Genomic DNA, 18,801 nt, shown 5'->3' on the forward strand with positions numbered 1-18,801 from the left:
CGCTCTGTCCGGCGGGGCCGCACCGCCCGTAGCCGCCATGGCGCTCCCGGCTTCCTTTGCCCTCATTACGTCCCCGCCACGCGCCGGAAGTGACGCTATCCGGCGTGCGGCACGAGGAAGGCCGGCAGCATGGCGGCGGCCGGGCCCCTGCGCTTCAAGAGCAAGTGAGCGGCGGGCGGGCGCGGGGCCTGGCGCGGGGCCTCGCCGTGACGGCTCGGCCCCACGTCCCTCTATTCCTCTCCCTTTTCCCTTCCAGCTACGCCGTGTCCAGGAGGATGGAGCCCTTCTACACCGGCGGCCGCGTGCAGGTAAGGGTGGGCCGCCCCCCGCCGCCGGGGCCTTGCTGCCCCCCCCCCCGGGGCAGCCCCGCTCCCCGCTCCCTCTCTCGCCCCCAGGTCAGCCGCGACGGTACCGCCATGTTCTGCCCCTGCGGCACCCGGCTCAACGTCATCGACCTGGAGACGGGGGCTCGGCTCCACAGCCTCGAGCAGGTGAGGTCGTGGCGGGGTCCCCGGGACGCTGCTCTGAAGCTCTGGGGACGGGGCTGGGAACCGGGAGCGTGGCGGGGTTGTGCAGGGTCTGTCTCTGCGGCTGGGTGCTGCTGGGCGTGATCCCCCCGGCAGCAGCTGCAGGGAAGGGAGAGCACTGACACGGCACCAACAGCCTAACTGTGACTCTTCCTTTCGTTCCTAAAGGATGACCAAGAGGATATCACCTCGTTTGCTCTTAGCCCTGACGATGAGGTATGTCTCAGGCTGTTTGCTTTGTGTTAACCTCTCTTGGGCGTCCTGACAAAGCTGGTGAAGACTGAAGGCTGTTCTGCTTGGGGGTATGCCATGCTTCCAGAGATCTCTCTGTGATCTCACCTCTTCTGTGTTCAAGTCAGACATAGCAACCGTTGGTGTCTGATGGCTTTTTGGAGCAAAGGTCAAATCCAGGGATAACAGGAATGTATTTTAATCTAATCTGTCTATACATAGGGACCGTAATAATTGACGTTTCAATTAAATCCAGAGTTATTTTTGGCTTCTTTCATGCATCCATGCACTTAAGCACTGAAGGTCAGAGGCTCTGGGAGAGAATTACTGCTGTTTCTATTGCTTGTCAGCCTAGAAGATGATTTTGTGCGCGTATGTTAAAAAATCCAATGTTTATTCTATTATCCTATGGTGTTAGACATAGTCTTGTGAATTAATTTTGAGGTATGATTTTGAGAGATGACTTTTTGTGTATGTGTGCACTGAAAGAAACAAAAGTCTAATTGTTGATTTTGCTTTCTTTTGTCTTGTTTCTGCACAGATTCTTGTGACAGGCAGCCGAGCCCTGCTGCTGAAGCAGTGGAATTGGCGAGAGAACAAGTGCGTGCGCACGTGGAAAGCAGTGCATGTAGCACCTGTTGCTAGCATGGCCTTTGATTCTACTTCAACGTTGTTAGCCTCAGGTAAGATCCTGCTTCACTCTCCCACAATGGGAATGGTACTGAGTGGTGCTTCTGAATAAACTGCACCAGCTTGATGCAGTCTGAGGTGGTAGTGGTCTCCTGAATCCAGATAAAACCAGAATTAGTTATGCATACATAGAAGTGAGGTGATGATGAACTAATAAGAATTTTTCCAGTGTTCTAAAATACACGTAGTAAAGTGCGCATAAATATCTGGGACCTATGAGTCAGTTTGGCATAGTTATCCCAGTGTACACCTGGGACTCTGGAGATGGAGGGGGACAGGCACGAACTCTAACTTATTAACTGTATTTCAAGATTCTTGTTTGTGAGTAGTCAGGTTTTTCCCAGCTCTCTGGAACTGTAAGGTGCTCCTTGAAGTTCTCTTGGTGTGGGTGGCTGTTACTGGGTTCATTTTTCTTTTGCTGCCTTTGCAACCCATGAAATCTTATAGTCACTGGTATGTTAGGCCTCTTGTGTCTCTGTCCTTTGTTCTTCTCCAAGGTGGATGCGACAGCACCATTAAGATCTGGGATATGATCAAACAGTACTGCACACACAACCTGAAAGGATCGTCAGGAGTTGTACAGTGAGTACATGTCTGGGTGCTGCTTGGATGCTGAGACTGGTGTGAAATGCCTTGAGTTAATGGAATGTAAAGGATTGTTTGGATTCAGGTTCTGTTTCCTGACTTTTGAAATACTTTGTGAAGGAGCAGGACTATAATTGACTTTAGCCCAGGGAGGAAACGATTTGTTCAGGAAGTCTTGGGATTTAAGTGAAATATCTGTGCTTGCTGATGTAGTTCAAGAACATATAAGACTGGCAAAGACCAGTTATAAATTTTCCTGGTGGGTGGAAGAGGAATGAAGTCTTGCAAAGAAAGCTATAGTGTAAGTTCAGCACAATTGATCTGTCAAATTTGTGGTGTAGAACACAAAAGTTCATTGAAATGTTGGGCTAATGCTGAGGGGGTGCCAGGCATTATATTCCTGTCTCATTCAGATTTATCTCCTTCCCTCTAGCCTCGTTGAGTTCCACCCTGATATCTCCCGTCTGCAACTCCTCTCCTCCTCGATGGACTACAAAATCCGCATCTGGGACCTGAATTCCAGCAAATGTGTCGCTGTGTTGGATGGCCACTTCAGTGCCGTTACCTCCCTGGCGTTTGCTGCAGATGGGAACACGCTCATTAGGTACAGGTCTACAGAGGCTTAGCTTTTCTCTCCTGTTTACCCTGCCCCTGACAAACTGGGTGCTTGTGTGAGCTCTGGGAAGTTTGTCCTGTGGGGTGAAGGACTGCTAGAAAGCGTTCAATCTCAGCTTGACAGTGCAAGGAGCTGACTGAGGGTTTTAGCACCTCTGTTTAGGGCAGCATGCTGTGCTGCTGTAGTTAGGCTGGTGCCTTCTTTTGTTATGGGTCTCTTCAGAGAGGTGTTGAACTCTTAGAATCATAGAATATCCCAAGTTGGAAGGGACCCATAAGGATCGTCGAGTCCAACTCCTATGATTCTAAATCTGAATTCAGAGCCTGAGTTGAATGGTTTTAGCACTGAAACTGCTCTTTTCAACTTGCAGTTCTGGCCGTGATAAAATCTGCATGGTGTGGAACCTGGAAACAAGAGAAAGTAAAAGAACTGTCCCTATCTATGAGGTAAAGTCCATTTTTTTTATTCCTTTGAGGTCCTTTGTTGTTTGTAGTCATGGTTTCAGTGCTTTTCATAGGCAGCAGAGTGCGGTGTGGGTGCTTGTTAGCACTAGTGGACTGTTACTCAGCTGTCTGCTAAAATGGGATGCCAGTCCCTTCTGCTCAGCTGATGTTTGGCCAATCCATGCAGAGTGTGGAAGCTGCTGTCTTGTTACCTGAAAAAGGAGACTTCTCTCAACTGGGTGTGAAGAAACAAGGGCTGCACTTCCTCACGGCTGGCAGTAAAGGTAAGTGTTTTGGTGTGTTACTGCTGGATTTAGAGGCTGAGAAAGGACTGTTATTCCTGGGATGTGCGTTATAATTTGTGTGGCAGAAGTCTCGGGATGAACTCATGGGGGATCCAGAGCAGAGCCTTCTCCTGAGCTATCTGACAGTCGTGGATGAGCAGAACCAATCAGGCCTGCTGTGGAGTTTTGACTGTGCATGTTTTCAAACAGCAAAAAAAGTTTGGTTTGAACTGAAAGAAAGCCTTGTGGTCCCTACGTGCCACTTCAATTGGTCTACAGTAGTGGCTCTGACAGAAAACTTGTTTGTGTTAGGTGTCTTGAAAATTTGGGAAGTTGCCACAGCTGCTTGTGTATATACCCAGCCTGTGCCCTTTGAGCCTGTGGAGTCGAAGGAAGAGGCCAGCGAGCACAGTCTGACCCAGTGCATGCTTGTGCCCGAGAGAAACGAGGTTGTCACCGTGTCTGTGGAGCACAATATTGTTTTATATGATGCTCAGACTCTTCAGCTCAGGAAGCAGGTAACAACCTTCAGCATGCCTTTTCCTCTTCCTTTATCTGTATTTTAGGATCACCTCTGCTTCTGGTGAAAGCTTAGTCCAGGAGTTCCTCTTCTCCTTCCTGTTCTTGACCTGTACCTTGGTTACAAGCCAGAAAGCCAGTTGGGGTTGTTTGGAGAGAGATTGCACAGAAATGCAGGCAAAAGGAAAGCAGAATAGACCTAGCCAGAAATCCTGTCTGTTCCAGATTAACAAGATTTTTTGCATTCAGTATTAAGTGAAAGGTAACAGGAATGCAGCTTTGCTGGGTACTTCTCTAACCAGTTGGCTTCTCCTTGTTAAACTGTTCCTGTTCTGCTGTCCTCAGCTTGCAGGTTACAACGATGAGGTTCTGGATGTGAAGTTCCTTGGGCCTGGTGATTCTCACATCGTTGTGGCTACCAACAGCCCTCAGCTGAAAGTGTTTGAACTGGCAACATCACACTGCCAGATCCTCTATGGTCACACAGGTGCGTGGTCAGCTCTGATGTGGGTGGGTGAAAGATGTGAAGGTATTTCTTTATCCAGCTTCAGTCACAACTCTTATGTGGAGAGTGGAGTGCTTGAGCTTTGTCTGGGGCAGCATCAAAATATTTTGAGTTGTGTGAAAAAAGTATATTTATGCAGTCCTGATTTTCCAAATGCTAGTTTTCTTTTTCCAGGTTTGTCAGTTCAGTCCCTCTCACTAGCAGTGAGATCAATTAAAAATGGAGTTAAATATTTAGGTATGGGAGTGCTAGCTCTGAATGCCATTTTGTGGCTGCAAGTGGCAGACTCAGACCAATGCCGTAAGCAGGCAGTCGCTAATAATGAGTGTGGATGTGTTCCTGAGTCTCTAAAACCTGTCCCAAGTCAGTAAGCGTTGGACTCCGTACTAATTCATGCATTTCTGTTGTCTGATTTCAGTATTCCTTTGCATCCAGCTGTTTTTTCTTCCTCTGTCTAGAAACGATTCTTGCTTTGGATGTCTTCAGAAAAGGCCTGATGTTTGTAAGCTGTGCTAAGGTGCGTAAACCTTTTTCTTCATTGTTAGTGATTTTATAGTGCTCCAGAAATGGCTTTTGGTAAGATGCAGTTCTTGACTGCTATACCCCCAAAATGCAAGGTTCTTCTACGATTTGTTTTTAACATTGCTCCCCTGCTCTGATGAATGAAGGCAAATGTTCAAGCTTAAAAAGCAGCGATAGCCAGGCTTATTTATGTGGTAAATGTGTGGAAGACTGATCACTTATGTCCTCTACCTTTTCAGGACAAAAGCATTCGGGTGTGGCGGATGAACAAAGACAGAAGGGTGATCTGTGTGGCTCAAGGACTGGGTCATGCACATGGGGTAGGCGCTGTCTCTTGCTCAAGGTAATAAAAACTGGACAAAGATTTACCTTTGCAAACATGAGGCATGGCTACTTTGCTAATCCTCAGAGTGAATGTTTTGGCGAATGTCTGCCTCTGAGCAATGTTGTTTGTCGTTTTTGATTCCAACTTGTCATGGTGCTCTGAGTTTGAAGGAAGAATTTTTTTGAATGCATGTTAGTCTATCCATAAGTTGCGAAGCTTGCATTTCTTTGTCAGTCTACTTGTTTGCCTTAAAGAGCAGCAGCTGCATAAGTTGCCAAATAAAGCTCAACTGATTTAGAGAGAAGGGTTGGGGAATGGAGGGAATGTCTATGAAGGTGTTTGCTTAAGTAGCAAATCTGTTTTATCAGCTTTTCTCCTTTCTTCATTCTGCCTAATGGTCTGGAAACCCAACTTGCTTGTTCAAAAGATGCAATATACCTTAATGTATAAATGAAGAGAGCTAGCAGTGCTCTTGGCTGATGCCTGAGTTGCTGGGGGCTATCCCAGTGATGAGTAAAATGAAAGACAGTTTGGAAGCCATTAAAGCACTCTGTTTAGCATGACAGCAGTGTGACAATGTGGATAAATTCCAATGGGGGGGAGGAGAAGGCCCTTTTCTGGTGCAGAGGAAGCCACTGTTTTGCTTTCTCACAGTTGACACTTTTTCACTTTTTTCCCTTTCAGAATGAAAGAAAGCTTCGTAGTTACCAGCAGCCAGGACTGCACGATAAAGGTCTGGAATATCCCAGAATCTCTCACTTCCAAAGCAAAAGCAGCCTTGATCTCCAGTCCAGAAATCCTTCATGCACAAGTGACTGAGAGGGGTCATGACAAGGTAAAGCTCCACCTCGTGAGAGCGTATTTTTAGTACTTAAATCCTCTCCTGTTTTGTACCTTACATTTAAAGGCTATCTCACAGCAAAAGCAAAGGCTTAAACTGCCTTGTGCTCTCTGTATTTGTGACTTTTCTAGGACATAAACAGTGTGGCAGTTTCTCCGAATGACAAGCTCATTGCCACAGGCTCACAGGATCGGCTGGCCAAGCTGTGGTCTTGTTCAGATTGCTCTTTGCTGGGTGTCTTCACTGGACATAAGCGTGGAATCTGGTGCGTACAGTTCTCCCCAGTGGATCAGATCCTGGCCACCTCTTCGGCAGATGGGACCCTAAAGCTCTGGGGTCTTCAGGACTTCAGCTGTTTAAAGGTAATGTATTGATATGAATTGATTGGTAATGAATTGATTAAGGCTGCCTACAAAAAGTGTTAGTGCAGGTGAAATTTAGCTAGGTCTAGCTTTATTCTCCAGGATATTGGATGTATGAGCTGCATGCAAAACTCCAGGGCAAAAGGTGATCTTTTCTAGCTATCCAGTGATTGGTGTGGTTCATTGCAGGGGAAAAACATTCAGGTAATTGAAAAAAGTTGCCTTTGCCTGACACAGCTGTGGCCATGAATAAAAAAAAATCAAGTTTAAATTTCAGGCCCAGTCTTCATACAAGAACTATTTTTCTGGCTCAGTAGTCTCACTAAAACAGTGAGAAGGCAGTTGCTAATTCTGTCCCATGTTCTGCCACTTAAAGTGTGTTAGCCTTTTGGAAGATGGCTAAATCATTTGGTCTCTGTGTTCACACCATTTGCAATTGACCTTGGGCAACAAGTCCAAGCAAGCAGCTTGTTTGAAGAAATGCTATTTCTGCCAGTCATTTCCTATTGCCCCTTCAGTCTGCACTAAGAGAAAGTCCTGAGGGAGAAGCTGCTTTCTGGAATTTACCTACCTGGGCTTTGGGAGTAAATATTCTCTTGAAAGAAGATTCTCTGAAGGCCTAGCAACAGCTCTAACACTTCTGAGCTTCCTTTCTGTTTTCCAGACCTTTGAAGGTCATGATGCGTCTGTACTGAAAGTCATTTTTGTAAGCCGAGGAACACAGCTGCTCAGCAGGTAAGTGCTTACATCAGAATCGTAGAGAAAGATGCCAAAACTCATCAGAGAACAAATCTCTTAGCTGGTAGCAGCAAACATTGACACTGGTGGGTTAGTGATATATGCCACAGGGCAGAGCTAAGGGTGCATTTCGCCCTGCTGCCTTTGAGGCTAGACCAGCCAGAGCTAAACAGTTACTGGTACCTGCAAAGGGTTTCTCCAGCTAGTAGCAGGAAAGAATGCATCTTCTCTTGAATCACCCTTTCTTACCGAAAGGCTGAAATGTAAGGGACTGGGAATACCATGAGAGAGTGTGAGGAAATGTAGGTAATAGGGCTTTCCATGATGGAGCCACCTGAGGGGATGCTAGTTGTACTGGGAGCAGAAGGGAATTCTTAAGCTCTCTCAAGATTTCTGGTTAATTCTGCTCCTGCTTGACAGGCATTGGAATGGGATGAGTTCATCCAGTATTTCAGGTGGGGCAGAGCAAGAATGGATCTATCCCGTGATTCTCTGAGTTAAGTTTGTTGTTTTTCTCTTCCAAAAGTGGTTCTGATGGTCTCTTAAAACTCTGGACAATTAAAACAAATGAGTGTGTGAAAACATTAGATGGTCATGAAGATAAAATCTGGGGTCTTCACTCTAATAAGCAAGATGACATGGTTGTGACAGCATCCAGTGACTCCTCCATCACACTGTGGAAGGTACGGTGCAGTTTCTCTGTTTCCCTCTCTGGGTTAGTGATCAGAACGCAGTTGCAGAGATGAGGATCCCGGTGGTTGTTCCTCATCACAACACGACACATGCTCTCCTTATTTTTTTCAACTTGAAATTGCATCAGTAAGGCATATTTTTTTTTTTGGGTTTGTGTGTGTTTGGGTTGTTTTTTTGACCACACTGAATTTTTGTAGCTAATGTTATAAAAGGAACAGGAGATGGGCTGTAAGTGGCCTGCCTAGTGCTAGTTCTAAGGGGGGCTTGGAGGGCAATTGTGAGTTGCCGGATTTAACGCATAAATTATTTGACCTGGAGATCTTACTGCAGAAACTGATCTTCTGTTCACCTGTTGGCTGAATAAAAAATTATCTGTATTAAAGCAAGATTTGATGGTCATGTTTTGGTTTGTTATAGGATGTCACTGAAATTGAACAGGAAGAAGCACAAGCTAAACAGGAGGAGCAGATTATGAAGTAAGTTGATCCTGGGCAGTAGTGGGCTGTGAAAGGCAAGTTCTGTCCAGTGAAACTGCACATCTAGAGCCATCCAGGTCCACCTACTCTGAAGTATGTCACTTAGCTATTTAGATGTTGTCAAGGCATGGTAGTCTTCTACTTTGTGGTTTATCTTTAGTTAAAGCAAATCCTTGCTGTAATATTGTCAGCCTGATAATGAATTAGTTTTGTTTATATCCTACTAAGATAAGTCACATCAAACTGCTGAAACCTACTTTCATTCCCTCATGCTTCGGCCAGCACTGAATAGTTCAGGGAGTCCTTGAATGTGCCAAGGAAATTATCTGCACAATGAGGGCACTGAGGCGTTCACTGCCAAGCGGTATTCACTTGGCATTAAACCTCTGCACACCATTATTGCCAAATCCATTATTTTCTGTACAAGATTTTGTTCCACCAACCAAATATGTTTCACTCTCTTGATCTGTTTTTCAGAGAGCAAGAGCTTTCTAATCTGCTTCATGAGAAAAGATACCTCAAAGCACTAGGGTTGGCAATCTCTCTGGATCGCCCACACACAGTGTTGACAGTCATTAAAGGTGAGTTCATGTTACACTCTGAAGGTGTTTTTCTGCCCTCTCTGCTTTCCAGAGCATCTCTTCCAGGTAGACAGACTATAGTCTGAAGTCTTTACATAGTAAAATAAAGTTAATGAAGTAAAATTGTCTGAAAGCCTCTATTTTTACCCTTCTCTTATCGCTCCCGTTTTCCTAAGTGAAATCAGAGCTGATGACAAATAGTCTCCCTGCTCTTAGCCCATGGGTGCACTTTGGAAGGGATGAGATCATGTTGAAACTTATGGGTTTGGAACTGCCACAAGGGATGTTATTTTCAACAGAATCCTCAGTGTAGGAGGAAGACATGGATATTTCTCTTGAAATGATTTTTTTTCCTCTCCCTAATTCTTCATTTCTTTCTTTTGCAGCCATCCTCAAGGAAAGTGATGGGAGGAAGCACTTGGAAGAGAACATTGTTCGGCTGAGGAAGGATCAGAAAGGTTTGTTGTGACAGTTTAGTGCTAAAACCTTTCAGATTTGGGGCTTGTTTTCTTAACTGAAATTAAAGGGAGAAGACTTTCCTTAGACCCAGTTTTTACCAGTGAGCTCCTACCACACTTGAGCAGGACTGCTGCCCTGGGCCAACTTCTTTGTTGTGCTACTTGTGCTTACCAGCAGCTGCTCTGAGCTTGTTTGAAGTCATCAGTCTCCGGCTTTCAGGGCCACTTGGCACTACTTGGCACTCTTACTGCATGCCCTGAGCCCATCCTGCAGCTGGGAGACAAGTGCACTGAGCCAGTGGCCATGCCAGGACTTTGTCCCTCCCCAGTCTGATTTCCTTCAGTTACCACTGCCCATAGGGGGGGGGCCCTTGCCTGGTCTTACCACCCTCTTGTTTTTAAGATGTCCCTGTGATGAGAAACCATTCTGAGTGGTTGTTCTGCCCTTTCTAGGTTTGTTAGTAGTGCTGTGTGGGAACTGAACTTCTCTGAGACAAGAGATACTTTCTAACTCAGCATCTGCTGCGCAGCCTGTGTGTATAAATGTCCTTCTCCCCTAGAGGCAGTGTTAGCATTCTTGGTGACATGGAACACGAACTCTCGAAACTGCCATGAGGCTCAAGCTGTCATTGAAACCCTCCTGAAGCATGAAGCACCAGACAGCCTTTTGCAATACTCGGGCATTAAATCTGCTGTGGAATCGCTGCTGCCTTACACTGGTGAGTGGTGGTGTTGGGGATAGTTGGGGATATTTGGGCAGTGGGTGGATTGGTGTGGGTGGATTAGTCTGAGATAGAGCTGTTGGGAGGTGCCTGTGGTGGTGATGTGCTCAGCATTTCATTGTACAGTCTCAGCTGCCCTCTGCTCCTTTGAGCTCTGAGCTCTGTCAGGTTTGTGCTCTGGATCCTGGTGTTATGTGAATGTTGGTGCTTCCTGGCCTCTTGTTACCAGCCTGGACAAAAAGCTTTTCACAATCTGTGTGTCTGTGAAGTCTCTTGTGTTGTGAATGTTCCCTCTCTGCCTTGGTCCAAATAGAAGAGAGATTTTGTACCCATTTTTGGTGAACTTTACATCTTCTGATGTCAACCATCAGTTTTCTTCCTTTGCAGAGCGCCACTTTCAGAGACTGAGCCGATTACTGCAAGCCTCCATGTTCATTGACTTCATGTGGCAAAACATGAGGCTGGCCGATGCATCACAGCAGGAAGATGTGACTTTGTGACCCTTCTCCCACCAGCTGCTGTTTCCTGAGGGGACCGTCTGGACTGCTTTCCCACCAGATATGGCAACTGGAATATTCCTGTATTTTATAATAAATTTTTAAAAGTTGAATTTTTAAAATGAGTCCACTGTTCTGTCTCTTTGGAGCTTAATGAGAGGAAGGGTCCATTCCATTCCAAGGGAACCATTCCCTTCCAAGGGTCCGTTCCCTTAGGCAAGCCATGTCTTCCTTTTGTATTTTCACACCCTGAATTTTGAGGCCTGGATGCTAAGATTGCTTAGTTTAGAGATAAGACAGAATCTGGCTGTGAACAAGCTGTTTGTCTGTACAAGTTAAAGGCTACAAAGTTGGGAGATACAACATGGCCAGTAGTATCATATCCCAAAGTCCAGCTAGGTTGTGTCTGTAGATCAGTGTTGTCTAAACACTGAATATTCTCTCTGCTTGGACAAAATGCAGCCTGGGTCAAGTCCTGTATTGCCTGTGCCTGCTGCCTGGCAGCTGAGTGCAACTTTAATCACCCAACAAGAAAGTCTTTAGAGTATAAAAACCACACAGCCTTCATAGATTTTTATCTGCATTTTATTTCAGAGAAAGAAATACATAAAACTTAGAACTACAAAACTTAGAACAACACAAATCCTTATACATTGGTTAAATTGCTTGTATCAAAACAAAAAACTATCATACATGGGAGACTAATTAAAAGGTAGCAATCTAGACAAAAGTCCTAGGTTTTCTAACTCAGTTTTGTTCTCTCAGTTGTTCAGAGGCTCTAGCCCATTCACAGATACATGATAGCCAGTTCCCCACTACCCAAATTCATTTAACTATAAAGTAAAAAATGCGATTAAAAAAAGTTAAGGGATTCAGGTAAATGACATTCACATGGCTGAATCACCCCATCCCTTCCCAATATAAATAACTAGCTATGGATTTCATGGGTTTCACTCCATTCCTCTGCAGCACTCTGCTGCATAGCCACGTTGTGGGGAATAAAGTAAGAAAATCATGACATTTTCACAAACTGTGCTGGAGGATAAATACATGCCTGAGGGAGAACTACCTCAGTCCAAAGTGACCTGAGTTACACAGGAGGTGCTGTGGCTCTCCTGGTAACAGCGGCATGCCCTAGTTAAACTACTTGATCCTGGCCCTCCTGTGCTGCAGCATGAGCCAGTGGTAACCTAGTGAAGCAGTGGCTGCAAGCCTGCTCCATTGGGACCTAGCAGCGTCCTTGAAACGTGGTGGTCCCCAGCACTGATGCTCCCTGTGGCTCCTGCAGGACTGGGGAAGGGTCCACCGGGGGTCGGGGCCCTGCTAGCACGTGTTGGGGAGTGGGTACAAGGCCTGGAGGGCCGGCCGGGGGGTGGACTGCTGCAGGGCTCGCTTCGTGACCGTGCTGCACCTCTGGAGGATCTCGCGGGCTGAGGGGCGCACGGGCACCTTGGGGGTGCCAGCAGCTGTGTCTGAGTCAGCGAGGGAGCAACTGAGATCGGTGGCAGAGAGCTCCACAAAGCCAGAATCGTTCCTGTCCTTGTGGGTGAGGTGTGGAGATTTGCTGCTGTGCGTGGCCGAGGTGTTCCCCAGGCGGGGGCTCCTGGCCTGCTCCACCTCGGGCAGAGACCGTGACAAGTCGGGCTTCCAGCTCAGCCCGCTGCCCGAGCCGAGCGAGGAGCTGTCCGACTCCAGGTCCGGCGTGGATCTCGATCTGCTTCTCAAAGAGCTCACGTCCTCGTCGCTCCGGTCCTGGGAAGCGTGGTCCTGCACCACGCTGCCTCCCCTCGCCTTGCCCTGGGGCTGGGGGGCCGGCGGGGAGGAGCAGAGGTTGGGCGTGGAGATGTTGAGGCCGCAGTTCATGATGGTCTGCAGCCTGTGGTGAGGGTTCTTGTAGGGCTGGAGGCACATGGAGGGCATGTAGCCGGTCCGCCCGTTGTACCTGAGGGGAAAGCGGGGAAAGAAGCACTGAGCTGAGGGGCTCTTCTCCCAGCTTGGACCAAGGGCAGGGGGCAGCGCGTGGGGTGGAAGCAGGGGAGGACTCGGCAGTGCCACACGCAGGGTGTAAGGAATGGCCACGGGGTATTTATCTCAGCGAGGGCTCCTCACACACTGCCGGGGGAGAGTTACCAGGCGAGAAGCACCTGCAGCGGGCACCTGGCTGCCTTGGGAGCGCTAAACGAGAGCCGCGGAGAGGCCTCCTTACCGGATCAGCCACCAGCCGTTGTCGGACTTCCTGACCACCTCCACGACCACCCCGCTGTTCAGAGAGAGCTCGTCTGCCTTCTGCGACTCGTAGGCCCGCATAACGAAGTAGGGGCTGCCTGGAGAGAGAGGGGGAAGGATGTTAGCGCCTTCTGGAGAGAAAGCTGCGGCAAGCGCACAAGGAAGGTGGGCCTGAACTTCGCCCACCTGCTGAGTGGAAGCACAACCCGAGGCCGGGGGAGACCTTTCAGGGCCCATTTTTTGAAGGAGGAATGTGGTGTGGTCCTGAACCCAGAGCTGCTGCTTGGGTCCCGGGGGCACAAGCAGACTTACCCTCCTCGTTCGAGCTCAAGGCATCCTGGATGTCCTCGTGGACGTCGATCTCCTCCAGGTACGAGGCTGGGAACCAGGCTAACTGCTTGTCTGCGTTTTCCACCAGCCACCAACCTGCAGCAAACAGTGAAAGAGAGTTTGTAACCTACGAGAGGCAAAGAGGTGATCATAAAATCCCGATGTAGGGGCAGCCAGAGCTGTAAGACAGGAGAGAAGTTCTGCAGACCAGCTCAGTGCTGACACTCCGGCAGAGCTCCATCTAGACCCATGTTAGCACCATGCAAGTGTGTTGGGGTCCACAAAGCAAACTGTGAAAGCTTTTTGCTTGGGCCACAAATAAGGCCCCAGGTCTCAGCTCAGACTTTTGCCTCCCTTGATTAGAAAAGGCCAGACCACTTGTTCTTTCCTCCCATCTAAATCCAGGTGGGCACCCCACATGCACAAACATCACCCACACGCCCGATGCTACAGATGTAGCATTTGCCAAGCTATAAATCAATCTAGAAATTTCACAGCATCCATCCCCAAAACTGAAGAATCCTTATCAAACATACCAGTCATGTCCTTGAGTAACACTTCAACAATTTCCTTCTGAGCGACTTTGAAAGCCTGGTTCTTTGTGTCTTTGGTTTCAAAGGTTTCGATGCATCTGTAGCTCTGAGATGCCTGGGGGTGTGTAATAGAGAGCTGCTGCTGCGCCTGCTTTTTCTTTTCCCCTCCAATTTCTGAAGGCATGATCACAACACTGAAAAGCAAAGTTTAATATCCATTTACTGAAAACTCCCATGAAAGGTTGAGTCTAGTGTTAATTTCAGTAAAATCATGTCTATTTATGAGGCTAAGGAAAGCTTAGGCATCAAAAACTACACATTGAAGCTTTCAGTAGAACATTCCTGTTCTGCTACCCAAAAAACTAACTTATGTTTCTCTTCTGTCCATACTCTATAACATTTCTGTTTCTTGAAGAGATACACAAACAAAAAAATACAAAAATTATTTCGTACCTGTCTTCAGGAAAGCAAGGATCTAGGTCTTGGGTTTGTGCCCTGAAAAACTGAATGAGATCTTCACTCTGGGAGATCTTAGCATCCGTTTTCAGCAGTTCCTGGGAGTACGTTTCCAGCAATTTCAGTCTCTCCAGGAACTTGTTCATCTTCCTCTGCTTCACATTTGCATCTTTAAATTAATAATAAAACAACAAAAAAGCAAAGTTGATGCAAGACAATAACAGATCTGGATGCCTCCAGAGCAGCACCTTTTGCCTGAGCACAGCGGGCCCGCACCTAGCACCCTCCCCTGCAGGGAACCGAGCTGTAAGTAGCTGAGACAGCAGCTGCTTCTGCCTCGCTGCTATTTTAAATAGCTCCCGATAGAATTTTTGCATATCTAAAATTTGTCTTTGTTCAGATGTTGCAAGGAACCCTGAGCCAATACTTAAAATGTAAAATTAATTTACCAAGTGCATTTGTTTACCAAAAAAAAAATATGTTTCTAGGTTATTTTAAGTCAGTGATGGAGCCGAGCACATTGATGTAACCCAGCTGTACCATGCCCCCAGCGGGAGCTGTCTGTTGATCTGTCCCAGAGGGAGGTCGGACTCAGTGACTAAAGCCTACATCACCAGTTACAGCTGTTCCCAGCAGCTCCATCGTGTTTGTCACAAAATCTTTGAAAAAAAATCAAAGATTTTTCCTCCTTACCTTTAAACTTGGGTATAGTCCTGTCTGATCTCCTGAGTGATCCACTCTCAATGGGGAATTTTCTCTTCAGCTCTTTCTAGAAGTGAAACAAAGGAGTGAATAACGGTGCTCACAAGGCTGAGCTCCTCCCTTCCCTCCCCAGGAGGTGGATATTATTTCCAGGGAGCTGTTCACTTACGTGGAGCCTCTTAAATTCCTCAAATGTCCGGTAGATGAGAATGTTGTTTTGATCTGACCAGGACACAAACATCATGTACTTCTGAAAAAATAAAAGGGAAAAGAAATGCATTTTTTATCACGATGTTCAATATTGGATGCTTTCAAGCAATGAGCATTTGCCAGGACCTGTGGTTTAGTTCTGGTTTCAGGCTGCAAGACTGTCAGCTGAAAAACGAAATTAAGGACTAGACCTACAAAAATATTTCCTTAATTTTAGGGTCCCAAATGAGTAATTATTGTTAAAACCAGAAAGAAGTTCTTAAGTTATGAAGATTAAGAGAACAAGTCCATGATATCATTTTCTTATGAGATGGACCATCAACAACACATCTGAGACCCCTGTCCTAGATAATAATGCTTTAGTTCCAATGATGCAGGAAGATGAGCAAATGTATTCCTGTAAGAATAACTCAAAAAGCTTTCTAGTTTCCTGATTTGTAAATAGTATTTAAGGAAAAAGAAGGAAAAAAAATCAGGTTAAAATACCTTCTGCTTTCTGCATTGCATCAAGCCTACAGCTTTCACATCCACTGGGAACCGGCTCATCTTCCCAACGCCTGCTTCTCCTGCAGCTGGTGGCTGGAGGTTGGCAGAGGCACAGCTCCAGGCACAGCCTCCAGCAGCTTAAATACGCTGGGGCCGAGGGAGGGCACACACACACGTGCGCCGCCTTGCCCGCTTCCTCCTCCGCCCAGCAGCTCGAGGAGAAATTCCCTAATTTTGCAAGCTACCGCGTGCCTTTTACCTGAGCGCCTGCCTGTAACAAGCAAATACTACCGAGAGCAGCTGGCGGGGACATAGTTCAGATGGTTGGGGAAAAGAGCCTTATCTTATCACGTTTGGTAGAGCAGTGCTGGGAAGGAGCCCTGCCTTGCGGGCAGTTCATCTCTGGGTGTCAGTGGAATCCCCTGGGGCAGCAGCGGCTCAGGAAGCGAAGAGCACTTCCAGGGATGGACGTGTTTATGGCTCCATTGCACCAACATCCCTATCAAAGCTGCCTGCAGCCGTAACAGCTTGGGCTGCAATCGTATCAGTCCCCAAAACCGCTCACCAACACGGCCAGCTGTAGAGCAGAAATCAGGCGTGATTTCATGTGTGTGCCAGTGTTAAAAACCTCTCTTCTTTATTGTTTATTCCCGTTTGATAAGTGAAAGGAACTTGACTTTAAAAGGAGTTCTGGTAGCTCTATCAACATTCGCATGCTCTCAGAAAGAAATGGGAGGTGTTGATGCCAACGCTGCCAGAGCAAAGGATGAACACATCCCCACAGGTGTAACTGGAAATGTCCCAGAGCTTTTCACGTGTGAAAACGCAACGGAGACTGAGCTCGGAGTACCCCATGCTCTGTCCTACATCAAGCCTGGGCACCCACCTCCACCCAAGGTGATGCGCAGGGAGATGGAGAACCCCAGCTGGGAGACCCCCGGGAGCTCCTGGGACGTGGCTCAGACACAAAGGCTGACACGGGGAGGAGCGGAGCTGTGTGTCCACCCAGAAGCGGCTCTGCCCGGTGCTGCGCAGCACAGCCTGCACAGGGGAAAAGCAGAGCCAGGAGAAGGAATTGCTTCATTTCGGCAAAAACTGGCTCCTTGCTGCCCCAAGGCACGGCGTGACTGGTAATTACAGCCCTGGGAAGGCTGTCCTTTCCCTGAACTGCTGGCCTGAGGCATGCCTCAGGTTATAACCAGGCCGATGGGCATCTGTGTGATCAGACTGCCTTCTCTGTCCTCCTTCCCCCTCTTTGATGAAGCCTGAATTGAATCATTATCATTACTGGAGCCCAAATTGCTCAGCCCGGCCTCCCCTTTCATTTTCCAATTACACTGGGCTTCTTAAAACCCTCAGCAACAGGTGCAGATGACTTTTCATCTATTAAAAAACAAAAGAAAAAAAAAGGCAGAATCCCAACAGGATGCCAGACAAGATTACTTCTGAGCAGCTAGAAAATACAGTGATTAAGGCCTTGGCTTGCATTTAATGAAAATACGTGAGGCTGCTCCTGCACAGCAGGACGGCACACAAAGGTGTTCTCAGTGCAGTTCGATCTATTGCTGCTGGATCCCCGTTCTCCTTTGGGAAGGAAATGTTATCCAGCGAGCGCTTCAGAGCCATGCCCGCATTAGGTGGGAAAGCCCCTCCAGTGCCATCCCCGGGGCACTTCCTGGCTGACAAAATGACACGGGAACTGCTGCACAAAAGTCGCCACAGCGTGGGCTCGCTGCGCTGAGCACCCCCAGCAGCATCAGACCCTCCGTCCCTGTTCACAAAGGGACCAGCTAAAGCACGTGCTGTTAAATCTGGCTGGTTTTTTTTTGGAGAGGGGGGAAATCACTGCATCCAGAGACCTTCTTCTTCACGATGCTGGTGTCTGGAAACCAACGGTCTAGGGGGTGGCAAAATGCTCCTCCGCCTCCTGCCAGCATGGCCATGCTGCCATGGCAGCCGCCCCGACGGGGCCACGCTCCGTGTGCTTGTGCTGGCACGGGGCCCTCAGGAAGAGCTGGAGCCAGGGCTCTAAACAAAGCACAGCGTGTTGGTCTCCCGTCTCAGAGCAAACACAAACCACAATGTATTTCCAGGAGCATAAAGGTTTGAAAATGTTTCCCCTGAATGGAAAAAAAAACATAATTGAAGTCTTCAGAAGAAGCGAAATCTCTATGTGCATGCAAACTGGGCAGAAGCAGCTCACGCATCATTTCATTCCATGTCTGCAAACACTGCAAATGCCAGTAAAGGAAGAAGAGTAGGACATAGCCTTGGTTTTGACACTTGGTAATTCCAAAAGCCTTGCTATATTTCAGAGTTCTCAGGAAAATCGTGCAGAAGGGGTGGCTACAAAGCAGAAGCGAGACAAGAAAATACAACCAACTGCTAGAACAGCAAGGTGAAGCCACGTGGAGGTTTGCCAGTCAGCTGGGGCTGACCATCCAGCCAGACCGTTTGGAGAGCTGGCGTTCTGGGAGGAGACTGCTTGGTGGCAGGGGTCTCAGAGCAAAGCATGAGCAAAACTACTGCAAATTCAGTGACTAGTTCTTGAGAAAACGTACTGCAGAAGCTAAGGTCACTGCGACATCGAGCAGCGATATGAGGAAGGGATGCGGTCAGACAGAACCCGGGGATAACCGAGTGTTTCTGGAGCCATCCCCCCACTCCGGGCTCTGCACTTGTTGCAGAAGTATCGCTGCCTTGTTGTCATTGCCGAGCCTGATGTCAACAAACTGTCCGCTCAGGAAATGCACCTAGCGTGTCACGTAGGCTGGAGTGACTAAATCCGAGGAAGAGCAGGAGGGGCTGTGCCGGGCTGCATCAGCACCAGCACCAGCACCAGCAGCACTGCCCCGCGGCCGGAAAAGCGCCGCAGGTTGGTGCCGTGGCTGGTGGGGCGGGTGGAGGACGGGTCAGAAGCCAGTAACTCCACTGCTGTGTCGCAGACCTCCGGGCACACTTTAAAAAGCAAAGCCGTTTCCCTGACAGTAAGTCGTGTTTGTTTTGTGTCTTCTGCTACCTCCACATAATCCTGCCGCTGATTGATACCTGTCCGTGTGTAATTATTAACGGAAGGCTAGGAGCGGTCTGCCAGGAAGAAGAGTATCGAGTCCAAGTATTGCTGGGTGCTCAGATTACCTCATCAGTATTTATTTACACAAACTTTGAGATACAGCATTAACTTTTTTTCTTTAATCATTTTATAGGGTACAAAGGAGATCATAAATTAACAGGTAAATATAT

At 47.6% G+C, this 18,801-nt stretch overlaps 2 protein-coding genes across 2 annotated transcripts; one reads left to right on the forward strand and one right to left on the reverse strand.

The window, feature by feature from the left end:
- The first annotated feature begins 59 nt into the window (after window positions 1-59).
- TBL3 (transducin beta like 3) lies at window positions 60-10,737 on the forward strand. The gene is made up of 22 exons (XM_080556861.1): window positions 60-164; window positions 257-308; window positions 396-491; window positions 696-743; window positions 1,300-1,441; window positions 1,946-2,030; window positions 2,467-2,637; window positions 3,020-3,095; window positions 3,280-3,376; window positions 3,689-3,894; window positions 4,241-4,382; window positions 4,859-4,917; window positions 5,162-5,265; window positions 5,932-6,082; window positions 6,220-6,450; window positions 7,115-7,185; window positions 7,715-7,871; window positions 8,299-8,357; window positions 8,835-8,938; window positions 9,325-9,396; window positions 9,957-10,115; window positions 10,506-10,737. The coding sequence occupies exons 1-22, from the start codon at window positions 130-132 to the stop codon at window positions 10,616-10,618; spliced, it is 2,430 nt and encodes an 809-aa protein (XP_080412987.1). The 5' UTR covers window positions 60-129; the 3' UTR covers window positions 10,619-10,737.
- An 874-nt stretch (window positions 10,738-11,611) lies between these two features.
- On the reverse strand, window positions 11,612-15,666 carry NOXO1 (NADPH oxidase organizer 1). The gene is made up of 8 exons (XM_080556862.1): window positions 15,559-15,666; window positions 15,032-15,112; window positions 14,854-14,929; window positions 14,158-14,329; window positions 13,708-13,898; window positions 13,154-13,267; window positions 12,822-12,939; window positions 11,612-12,557 (listed from the first exon to the last, which is right to left on the reverse strand). The coding sequence occupies exons 1-8, from the start codon at window positions 15,616-15,618 to the stop codon at window positions 11,939-11,941; spliced, it is 1,431 nt and encodes a 476-aa protein (XP_080412988.1). The 5' UTR covers window positions 15,619-15,666; the 3' UTR covers window positions 11,612-11,938.
- Window positions 15,667-18,801: the final 3,135 nt, after the last annotated feature.

Source organism: Anser brachyrhynchus, assembly GCF_964034855.1.
Source record: "Anser brachyrhynchus genome assembly, chromosome: 15".
Lineage (NCBI taxonomy): Eukaryota > Metazoa > Chordata > Aves > Anseriformes > Anatidae > Anser > Anser brachyrhynchus.